This window comes from Molossus molossus, unplaced genomic scaffold, assembly GCF_014108415.1.
Source record: "Molossus molossus isolate mMolMol1 unplaced genomic scaffold, mMolMol1.p scaffold_m16_p_26, whole genome shotgun sequence".
Taxonomy (NCBI): Eukaryota; Metazoa; Chordata; class Mammalia; order Chiroptera; family Molossidae; genus Molossus; species Molossus molossus.
The window spans coordinates 534714-546388 of record NW_023425362.1 but is presented as its reverse complement, the minus strand read 5'-3'; the positions used below and the strand labels follow the sequence as shown (position 1 = coordinate 546388).

The 11675-nt window shown below is 63.5% G+C and overlaps 1 protein-coding gene across 1 annotated transcript; it reads right to left on the bottom strand.

The window, feature by feature from the left end:
- Positions 1-1917: 1917 nt before the first annotated feature.
- MAPK12 (mitogen-activated protein kinase 12) lies at positions 1918-10596 on the bottom strand. The gene is made up of 12 exons (XM_036278282.1): positions 10381-10596; positions 10163-10292; positions 7725-7783; positions 6835-6946; positions 6708-6737; positions 6405-6452; positions 5751-5865; positions 5464-5535; positions 5262-5341; positions 5106-5184; positions 4839-5012; positions 1918-2200 (listed from the first exon to the last, which is right to left on the bottom strand). The coding sequence occupies exons 1-12, from the start codon at positions 10503-10505 to the stop codon at positions 2121-2123; spliced, it is 1104 nt and encodes a 367-aa protein (XP_036134175.1). The 5' UTR covers positions 10506-10596; the 3' UTR covers positions 1918-2120.
- Positions 10597-11675: the final 1079 nt, after the last annotated feature.

The following is an 11675-nucleotide window of genomic DNA, read 5'->3' as shown; positions in this document are numbered from 1 at the left end:
CTCCTGCGCCTCCGGCCCCGCCCCGCCCCCCGCCCCGCTCCCCGCCCCCCGCGGCTGCTGCCCCAGCTCCACCTCCTCCGGCTCCGGGCCCGCCTCCGCCTCGTTGCCCTGCGCCCGGGACCCCGCGGACGTCTCGGAGGCCCCAACCACGGGCCCCGACACCACCAGACCGGGAAGAGCGCGACGGGCGGAGGAGCCAGGCAGGCGGAGAAGGCCCGGTCCGCTCGGGGTGCGCGCTTGGCCGGCCTGGGCTGCCCGGGGCGCAGCGCTGTCCCGGCGTCTCAGAAGCGGGTGACAGGGCCCTGGCCGGTGGGGCCAGCTGGTTGGAGCGTCCTCCCCAGTAACAAAAGGTCGCGGTCCCATTCCCGGCCGGGGCACATAACCAGGGTTCGAGTTTGATCCCCGGCAACCAGTCGGTGTTTGTTTCTCACATCCATGTTTCTCTCGCTCTCCCTCTAAAATCAGTTTTTAAACAATTTTAAAGGAGAAGGGAGTGGCAGGGTCCGATTTAAGTTCCGAAGAGCAGACCAGTCGGGTCAGGGTGGCCGCAGGACCAGAGACGCCGCCGCGTGGGGCCCAGGAAAAGCCGGTGGCGAGGGAGGGTCTGGGCGAGGGGTGAGTGACTGATGAGTGAGGGCAGCGAAGAGCGGGCACGGGCACAGAGCAAGAGGCCAGAGAAGGCCCCCGCAGCAGGCGCCTGAAACCTGGGGCCCTGAGGTGGGGGTCTGGGAGGCGGGGCCCTGGAGCCGGAGTGCCCTCAGTCCTGTTGCTGGCACCCCAGCATTGCACAGGCTCTGGGGGGCCTCCGATTGGGTCATTTGGGGTCAGGTGTCCGCCAGTTACGGTGGCGTGCTCTGATTGGCCATGCCGGGACACGTGGCCACGAAGAGCGGGTCGGCGGTGGACACCCCGTTTTGGAGAGCGAGCGGAAGGCCCTGGCAAGAGTCGGCCCCATGGCACCAAGGACCTCAGGTCCAAGAAGGCCGGTGTCCACTGTGGCAACTCGTCTTGCCCGTATTTGCTGGGTCAACTGTGCGTGTGCCCAGCCCGACTCCAGGCCGGGAGAACGGCCTGGCCCCGCTTTGGGGGCACCTACACCGGGGACAGGTGGTTTGAGTGGCACCCGATCGGCCTGCCAGCTCTCGAAGGCGTTGAATGGCCGGCAGAGGGCCCTAGGGGCTTGCCGTTGGCGCTGGGATGTGGCCGTGGGAGGGGCAGGAGGTTCCCAGAGAACAGAACCCACCCTCTCCTGAGACACTAGGACTGAAGCCTGAGGCTCCTCAAGGAGTCTAGCGTGGCCCCTCCTGCCTAGGAGGGCAGGGAGCTAAGACACCTGGGACTGAGCCCCAGGTTGGACTGAAAGCCCCATCCCCATCAGGCCCTGTCCCAAGGTCGGTCTCCAGAGTCCAAGCCATTAGAGAAAGGTCACCCCAAAAAGGGGGACAAGCCCCAATGGGGGTGTTCCAGGCTTGGGGCTCACTGGCACAGAAAGGGGAGGTGGGCACCCATTTGTGACTTGGGAAGGAGGGGCTGAGGCTCCCAGGCTGGCCTCCTTCCTCTGTCAAGCTGCAGCTCAGGCCTGGAGGTAAATGTCCAGCCAAAGAATCAGGAAGTGAAGCCAGAGTGGGAGCTCTACAAAAGGGTTTATTTCCTCCCAGCCCTGTGGTTACACCACAAGGACAATTTACATTCCGGGCTGGGGGTGCCAGAGAGTGCACACCCACACCCCCCAGGAGAGCCGTCCCTGAGTCAGCGCCTGCGCCCTTCCTGTCCTTCCTTCTCAGCCTCGAGAGCTGGGCCTCAGCACGGCCTTGATCCCAAGCCCCGCCCCACCCCACAGGCCCTGAGGCTTCTTGCTGCACCTGCTCAGGGGACCGCTGATCAGAGGCCAGCCCCAGGTCAGGCGGGTGTCCTATCCAGAAAGTCCAAATGCTCCTTCACGGTTAGGCTGTGGCGGGGGCCTGACAGCAGAGCCACAGGCTTGGGGGATGGGTTCTATGGAATGAGGAGTCTCCTGGAATGCAAGCCCCAGCCAAGGCCACAGGATTCTCCCTTCCAAGTGGGAGCGCCAGCCAGGGTCCCCAAGGCACCCCCATCACCCCCTCAGGGCCCAGGGGTCTTCACAGGGCCGTCTCCTTGGAGGCCTTGGCCCCCAGCTGCCGGGGAGGCTTGAAGCTGAGCACCTCTTTATACGTGTCACCTGGAGTGGGGTGAGAGAGATGGAGAGTCATGGGAGAAGGGACCCAATCATCCCTCAGAATCACCGACACAGAAAGGTAAATAAATAAATAACCCCCACAGTTCACACCACTTTGGACACCAGCAACCTGAGATACACGCTGGGCCCAGCCCACTGGTGCTCACTCTGACCTGCAGTGAATCCCATGGGAGTCCACTCAGGGTAGGGGTAGGGAGAGCTGCCAGTCCCAGACCACTGACCTAGGGGCCCACCACCCCAAAAACATCAGGGTCAGAGGTAATTGCTGGGGTGTGGGCATCAGGTGGGCTTCTTTGTCCCACACACGTGACTTCATCCCAGGCCACAGTCACTATCAGCCCACCCACGTTTGTCCACAGTGACTCTCCACCCTGATGGGGCTCCTGGAACCCGAAGCTGCTGCCCCTGAAGCGGCTGGGCAGGCCTCGGCCCACAGCCCGCCTTTGTGAGCACAGATGTCTGGGGAGGGGAAGTAAACCAATGTGTTCGCTCAAGCAGCTGCCCAGGGTCCCACTAGGACACACCTGTCTCTGGATCCAGAATATCTACTCAGGCTTGAATGGGAGCAATGCCAACCAACCACCTGCAGCGCCCGCCTTCCTCCCCAGGTCATGTCCCCTGAACTACGTTCCCAGAATGGAAACGAGCCAGCCAAGGGCAGGGGAAGGTCCCACCGGTGTGGCTCAGTGGTTGAGCGTCAACCCTGCACCAAGAGGTCGCCGGTTCAATTCCCGGTCAGGACACATGCCCAGGTTGTGGGCCTGATCCCCAGTGGGGAGCATGTGGGAGGCGGCCAATCGATGTTCTCTCTCATCGATGTTTCTCTCTCTCCCTCTCATTTCCTCTCTCTCTCTCTAAAATCAAAAAAGGGGAAAAAAATTTAAAAACAACAAAACAAAAAACCCTGCTCTACTCCCCTTTGAGCAGTCTGCAAATTGAGCAGGCTCTGCTCAGCCTACCCCAGCCTTTCACAGTCACCTGGCTAGTGGGGTGCAGTGTGGGGGACACGAGCACTCCACAAGCGCAGCTCAGGACACTGTGCCGTTAGAGCAGGGGGCCCGTGTGGCTCGCTCTGCCTGCAGCATGAGTGTGTTCCCTCTAACCCCAAGGCCAGGGCCATCCACACGGAGGCTTGGGTGCAGAGATCACTGCTGCGGAGCTGTCCCCCCAGGGAATCAGGAGGTGGTGAGAGTTTGCATCCTGACCCAGGGCTCAGCCACAGAAAGGCCACGTGTCCACCAAGGTCTGTAGTCAAAGCAAAGCTCTCAGCATGGTTTGTGTGGGCGGGGACCACAGAGAGGATCCTGTGGCCCCTGCGGTTTCCATAAGATCTTTTTTTAGCAACAGAAAACTTGCATCCAACTAAACCTAACTTAGATGCACAAAACACTGAACAGAGAAGTGTGGAGCCCCTGCTGGAGGCACCAAGGAACCGGGTGGTCCTCAGGGACATGGTTTGGGAACCACAATCCATCCAGCCCCACCCCTGCCCCTTTGTGCAGGACTATAGCCCTGGGTCCAAGGCACACCCAGGATGAAGCCTAGGACACAGTGGCAGCCATGTACCGTGGCCCCAGAGGTGCTGGCTGCTGCTCTCAGACATCCCTGCACCCCCAGGCTGGCCCTGCAGCCACCGAAAGACACCACACCCAGCCCTCATGGCCTGCCATTCTGAGTGCAGATGGACAAGGCCCGTTCCAGCATGGGGTGTCAGGGCCACAGCAGAGGGGGGCCTGGGGACTGACTGGGCAGGCCTCCTGGAACCCAGCTTGAGGCTAAGCAGGTGTAGTTTGATCCTCAGAAATGAGGGGAGGGGCCCCTGGTGGAAAGGTATGGCCATTGCAAAGCCTAAAGGTACAGGGCAACTACAGGGGGCCTGAACTGCCCAGAAGGACAGTAGGGGACAGGCGAGGAGGAGTGAGGGCTGGGGTGGCTGGGGTGGCCCTTATTCCACTGGCAGGAAGCGAGGGGCATGTAGTTTTCCAGGTGAAAGGGGTCATGGAAGGGACAAGGAGCAGCAAGGTCAAGTTCAAGTGTGAACAGAGGCCTGGGGACAAGTGGGTGTGGAGGGGCTCCAGGGTGGCCCGGGGCTGTGGCCTGGACAGGGAGAGGTTAGAACTGGGGCGGGGCCGGAGAGGCCAAGTGCTCACGACTGCCCTGAGCTTGCAGCTGCCTCCCTGTGATTTCCAGTGTGCTGAGCCCAGCAGGAGTCCACACCCTCCCTGCCATCCTTTTTTGTTTTTTTATCCTCACCCAAGGACATTTTTGCATTTATCTTCAGACAGAGCAGGAAGGAGAAAGTGGGGAAGAGAGAAAGAGAAACATCGATGTGAGAGAGACACATCAAGTGGTTGCCGCCCACACAGGGCCGGGGACAAACTGCAACCGAGGTACGTGCCCTCAGCGGGAACTGAACCTGGGACTCTCCAGTCCGCGGGCCGACGCTCTAACCGCTGAGCCAAATCAGCCAGGGCTCCCTGTCATCCTTTAGCTTCAGCCAGTGGTCACCTTGGCCAGGATGCCTCTGACCTTACCTGGTGAACCAGGACTCTGAGCCCTGGCAACCTGCATGGGGTTCATGGGGTCCAGCCACAGGCCCTGCCCAGAGCCCTCCACTCACGCTTCCACTCGTCCAGTGTGCGGTCCACGTCATCGAAGGATTCGTCGTACTTCTGGGCCTTGGGCTCGTCCTCCGCTTCATGCAGTGACTCGAAGTAGGGGTGGGTCAGCGCCTCGGCCGCCGTCACCCGCCGCTCCGCATCCAGCACCAGCATTTTCTCCAGGAGGTTCACAGCTACGGGGAGGGCAGGTCAGGGTGGGCGGAGAGGAGGGCCCACACCCCAGCACCTGGTCACTGGCCCCTCCGCGCCCCCAAGTCCGGCCCTACCCTGAGGGCTTGCATTGGTCAAGATGGAAGCAAAATCCTTCTTCTCCAGCTCGGGGAGGCCCTTCATGTAGTTCTTTGCCTGTGGTGGAAGGAAGGGTAAGGAGCCAGCTCCCAGCTCGCACAGGGCCCCCAGCCCACGCCCAGCTGCCCACTGACATCAGCACTCTGCAGCCTCTGTACAAAATCATCGGGAGGTGTGCCCGTCACCTTCAAGATCTCCTTCAGCTGGTCCAGGTCTTGGCCGAGCTCAGGAGCACAGTGTGGGCCAGAGAGCGGGGCTCATCCACCCACCCAGGCTGGACAGTGTGCCCAGCCCCCACCCCCACCCGGCCCCCCTGACCCCACAGGTGTAGGATACGGTCGTTGCCCTTGAACAGTATCTTCCCTGTGATCATCTCTGCCATGATGCAGCCCGCAGACCAGATGTCCACTGAGACAGAAGCCCCCTCGTTAGGGCTCTGTGTTCCAGGGGTTGGGGGAAGGACGTACAGGGGACGTGGACACAGGGGCCATCTGGCCTGCCACACCCTCCTGGCTCCCTCCCCGCCCAGCAGCCCCCAGAGAAGCAGCCACAGACGGGGTGTGGGGGTCTGGCCTGGGAGGCTGCAGCAGGGTGGCCCCATCCCTGGGCCACCTGTCTCTCACCTGTCTGTGTGTAGTGCATCCAGTTCAAGATGACCTCAGGTGCCCGGTACCACCGAGTCACTACATACCCCGTCATCTCGCTGTCTGCCTGCCTGGCCAGGCCAAAGTCCAGGATCTGCAGCCAGAATCAGGGAGGTGGGCCCTCGGAAAGTGAGGGGCCAGCCTGTGTCCAGGGGGCCCTGAGGGGACAGTACACTGGGGCTCCTGCCATCCTCCAGGGCCTGAGGTCACAGCCACGGACCCTCAGGTTTTCCCAGGGGTTTCTCTCCATGGCCAGTGCACCCAGCCCAACAGAACCTGCCCCCCCCCTCAGGGCCAGGCACCCCAAGGGGCCTCCTCGCCTTGTTCCTCCACTCCACGTCCCCTGGATCCTGGAAGGCACCTTTGGGGGGGCCTTTTGGGCCCTGCCCTGGCTCAGGCATGAGGGACTAGGGGACGCCTCCCATCCGCACCTCAAGTAGGTATGGGCGTGTGCCCAATGCCACCCCCATCAAGCGCCTCCCCAGGGCGCATCTGGCCATCAGCCGCTCGGCCACTGCTCATGGCCAGTCCCTCTGTCTGGGCCTGGGCCTGAGCCGGCCTCCCTCCAGATCCGAGGACCGAGGGCTCGGCAGGCAGATGGGCAGGGAGCCTGAGCCCCGACCCGACACACACCTTCAGCTCACAGTCCTCATTTACTGCCAGGTTGCCAGGCTTCAGGTCCTGGAGGCAGAGGAAAGGTGACTGTGTAACCCACCAGCAGGGGCCCACGGGCAGGAACCGGGCAGCAGCTGAGCCTGGGAACAGGCAGACTGGGGAGGGGGGAGGTGCCTGGGCCCCAGGGCTGTGTGCAGCACTGTGTGACACCCCCACCGGACCCCATCGTACCCTTACAGGTGGGAAACGGAGGGTCCTAGGAGTCGAGTCCCCCAAACACCCACACAGCCAGGGGAAGCTCCCACCACCACCGGGACTCACCCTATGAATGACGCCAGCAGCGTGGATATACTGTGGGGACAGAGAGAGGGTCAGCCATGTCAGCACACGGGGACCTCACAGCCAGGAGCCAGCCAGGGGCCGGCCCCCTCCACCCCGACATCCTCACCTTCAGCCCTCTCAGCATCTGGTAGACGAGAAACTGGATTCGGTCCTCGCTCAGCTTCTCATGCTTCATGAGCTTGCCCAGGTCGGTGCCCATGAACGGCATGACCAGGTAACTGCGGGGTTGGGGCCAGGCTCAGACCCAGGAAGCCCCCCGAGTCCTCCACCTCCCAAGTACCTACCTCACCCCAGAATGTCAAGCGGGCAGGGACTGTGCCAGGTGAGGGGCTGAGGACACCAGTGCTCACTGGCAGGGGTGGGAAGTGCCTTCAGGTCAGGGTGCCTTCAGGCAGGACACTGGGGTCCGAGGGGCAGACTGGGCGGGTGGAGGGAGACAGCGTGAGAGATACTTAACACCCTACCAGGGCACTGAGGCCCGTGTAGGTCCTTGACCTCTACAAAGTCAGACCACGGGGAACCAGTCCTCCCAGCCCCTCCCAGGCCAGGCCCCTGGCTCCCGGCCCACAGCAGTGTGAGCCCAGGGGTTGCTGCCCAGGAGCCACAGGGCAGGCACCATGCCGCCCCTCCCTCCCTCCAGCAAAGGTCAGCAGCTCCAGTTATGGCCACACACTGGGTGCCCGGGCCCAGAGCCCAGACCTGCTAGTTAACAAATGCTCAGGCCCAAGGCTCACACCTCCAGCCCTGAAGACACTGGTGCCAGGCGTCGTGGGAAGAGGAGGCCCCGGTTCCACCTGGCTGAGCCAGTGCCTTGGGTCCCAGGGGCACATGGCAGGGAGGTGGACGGTGGTGTGAAGACAGGGTCAGCAGTGTGCGTCCCGACCCCCATCCAGGCTACAGAGAGGGGCCTGCTGAAGGCCCGGAACCCAAAGTTGGCACCCAGAAGTGACCCAACACCCCTCCACCCTGTCTGGCCAGCCCCAGGCCAGCACTCACAAGTCTGTGAAATCATCCAGGCTTTCATCTGGGGTGAACACGTCCAGCAGCCCAATCACCTGGGGAGGAGGCCAGAGCACCAGGTGGGATGGAGGCACCTCTCTCAGGCTGGTACTGTGCTCCAGGCAGAAAAGCCCCTGCAGCTGTCCCCATGTCCCTTCCTTGTCCACAGGGCCAGCTCTGCCCACTGGCAGCACCACCCAACCCTGGCACACCTGCCCACAGACACAGGCTATTTTTGGATGGGGACAGCTGGGATCCTCTGGGGGAGGGGCAGCCCCAAGTCTGGTTCGGCTCCCAGCCATCCAAGGAGCTCCAGTTCCTTGGCCCTTCCTCCCTCTTCCTTTCCCCATTGAAAACCTGCGGCCAGGATGGGGGCAGCCTCTCAGGGGAGCCAACATCCGGCAGATATTTCCCAGGCAGGCAGCACTGTGACCAAACCGACAACAGACCTCGCCCTGCAGACCCCCAGTCAGGGGCGATGGATAGCAGGCAGGTAATGTGACAACTGGGGCTCAGGGTGCAGGGCCTCCAGGGACCCAGGGAGGCCTGCACACTGGAGCAGCAGAGGGCCGGGCGGATGTGCCGTGGCGGGAGGGACACCTGGCAGAGGCCGCGGGCGTGGGGGTGGAGGCAGAAGAGAGCACACTTTGAGCACCTGAGAAACATGGGGAGGGAGGCCAGGTGGCCGAGGCCCAGGCCAGGAAGCAGCCAAGTGGAGGCCAGAGGGAGCCCTCACATGCCAGGGGAAGGCTGGGCTCTCATCCTAGAGCCGAGAAGGAAGGGTTTAAACAGGCGTGACACCGTATGTGGGGACAGACCGGAGTGAGGCGAGAAGGACACGAGGTGAAGGGACAGCTGGATGACCACTGCAGCCACCAGGACTAGAGCCATGGGCCAGGGCTGGGGCGGCAGGGGGAGGCAGAGCGGGATGTCCAGAGAGAGGTCTGGAGGCAGGTGAGGCCTGGGGGCACCTGGAGAGTGTTTGAGTGAGAAGAGGACCAGTCCTGGAGGTTGGGGGACATCAGGTTGAAGGACACTTCTGTGCCTCTGAGGTGCCAATGGCAGCCGGCACTGAGGGTAGGACAGGAAGGAGACGCGAAGTGGGGGTGGAGGGGCAGAGCAGGGTGTGTACCATCCACCTGCCCTGGACTCGGCCTCTCAGAGCCGGTTTCCTCCCGGGAAGGGGGGTCCACAAATAGGCCGAGCCTCCCAGCTGTGTGCAGGGTGCTCTGGTGGGTCAGCCCAAGGGGTGTGGTAGGACTCACTGGCACTGTGGGGGAGTCCCCAACACAGGCCCAGGGAGAGCAGACTGAGGATGGGGGGCCTGCCAGGGCAGGGGTGGGATGGGCAGGATGGGTGGGTGGGAGTGGGGGGCAATGAGGAAGAAGTCGGATGAAGTCAGAAAGACGAATCTGCCCTCACGCGGACAAGGCCCGGGGTGGTACCAGGTGTAACGGGGAGATAGTGAGGCCTAGGCTGGGCTGGTGGATTTCTGCGTTTCCTGGGGGCCTCTTTATATTGAGGGAGGCTGGTGGCTCCAATGACCCAGGAGGGGCCAGACTGTGGGTCAGGAGCACGATTAGCCAGGGTCTGGGCGCCCAGACCACCAGCCCTCAGACTGGGCCCAGATAGGGGTGAGGCGGGGGTGGGGCACAGTTCTGGGCTGCAGGGGATCCGCACTGGGAAGCAGCAGGAGCTCCCCTGGCCAAGCCGCCAGCAATGGCCATCAGAGAGGCCCAGGGCAGCCCTGTGTGGGGTCCTGTGGGCAGGTCAGAAAAGTAGGGAGGCCTTTCCCTGGTGAGGGCCCAGATCTGCCACTCCCCCACGGAGAGTCCATGAGCCCCGGCCAGAGACAAGAAGAAAGCATCAGCCCGTTGATCACTGTGTCCAGTGACCTCCACAAACCAGCTCCCTAAACCCTTACACCCCTGGAGAACCCAGGCTCTGAGGTGACAGGGCCAGGATGTCCACTCCCCTTCCATGTCCAGCTCTGCATTCCCGGGGCCCCCAGGGCCTCAGGCTGCCCAGGAGGTGGACTGGAGCAGAATGGGGTCAAGTGGAGGCCAGAAGGGCTGGAGCAGGCACCTGGGCTGGGGCTGCGGAGATGTCTGCAAACAGGGAGGAGGCTAAGTGCCCCTTCCAGGAGAACAGCTCCACATAATTTGGGGTGAGGCCTGGACCATCCCCTCGGTGGGGGCAAGCAGCCATCCCCTGACCACAGCCTGTGCTGCAGGGTCAGAGGTGGCCCAGGAAGAAGCTGCGGTGGGAGCTAAGCCTTTTCCAGGGAGTGGCCTGGGAGGAGAGGACCAGAGCAGAGGAAGCAGTCCCCACAGCGGGGATGCGAAAGTGGCCGGTGGGAGGCACTGCCTTGGGGCAGGAAGCAGCAGGGCCAGGCGCGCAGGGCGCGGTGTCCGAGCGCGGCCCAGCGCACTCACGTTCTCGTGGCGCATGTGCTTCAGGAGGCGCAGCTCCCGGTAGGCGCGCTTGGCGAACAGCTCGGACTGGAAGGGCCGGTACAGCTTCTTGATGGCCACTTTGGTGCCTGTGCGGCTGTCCACGGCGGAGCTGCGGGGCGCACGGCTCAGCGGGAGGGCCGGCCACCCCGCCCCGACCCCCGCCGCCCGGACGGCCTTCCCGCCCGGCCTGCGCTCACCACACGGCGCCATAGGCGCCCGAGCCCACGGGCTGCAGGTCCTGGTACACGGCGCGCACCTCCCAGGCGGTCTTGGTCACCTCCTGGCGGTAAAAGCCCCTGCGGGCGGGCGGCGGAGAGCTCATGGATCGGCGGGACTCCCCGGGCCACCACGCTGGTCCTCTGCTCCCCGTTCTTCCCTTCGGCTCTCGGGAGCCGCCGATGCCGACCCCGGCCCCTGTGGCACGCGATCCCTCCCCGGCCGGCGGACCAACCGGCCCCTGGGCGACGCGCACGTGATGCCCCCGCCCGCCCTCCGGCCCCTCCGGAAACCCGAGGCGGCGGCCGCCGGGGAAGGCCCGAGGCGGGGGACAGACGAGGGAGAGGCGGACGCAGGGGGAGGGGAACGGCGTCCGCCCCTAAGCCCCAGCCTGAACCGGACGGGCGCCTGACTGAGACCCCGGCTTGTCTCGGCACTCAGGCTGAACTCTCCGCCCGGTCAGGGGGGGACCCACAGGGCTCCTGTTTCTTCGTCACTAACCATGCCCCCAGGACGGTGGGCCCGCAAGACTTCTATCCCTGCCCCAGGTCACTGTCCACCAGCTCCTCCAACGTTCACCCCCCCCAAACGGGGTCCCTGACCCCTGAGACCCCTGAGCTGAGCACTGAGTTCTGATGTGGATCAACTCCCCATCCCCCAGCATGCCTTCTTCCCTGGGGCTGATCCATCCATCCCCCACTGTGGCTCCCAAGCACCTGTCTTGCCTGCATCCCTTTTTCCAAATGGGGGAGTTTATTCTGTCACCCAAACTTAGGCTACATCCCCAACACCCCTCCCTGTGACCATTGACCCCAAGCCTCCCAAACCCAGGAGCCAGAGAGGTGGTGCTGTAGGTCTCCCTTGGTCCCTGTGCACCCCCAGCTCCCTCTCCCCTCACTTGGCACTTGGGGAGCCTGCTGTCTGTCCACCCCCAGTCCAGTTTACTCCCTTCTGTTTGTCCTTCAAAGCCCTGCCTGAGCCTCTCTGCTCCCTCCAAGAAGGTGTGCCTGACCCCGGGGTGAAGGAGGACCCTACTCCAGCTCAGTGCCCCCTTACTCCCCTTGGTGGGGGCGTCATTCTTTCATGAGTCACACTCCATCCTGGGCCAGACAGTCTGTGAAGGGCAGAGCCTCCAGCCCCCTCCCACATCTTCCCCCAGCCCAGCACCCAGGTCTGAGAGGGAGTGGGGTAACAGGATCCCCAGGCCCCCGCCCCGCCCTCTGTGTCCTGCCACCATGAATCAGCAGCTCAAGCCCAGCCAGAGCAGCTTTACACC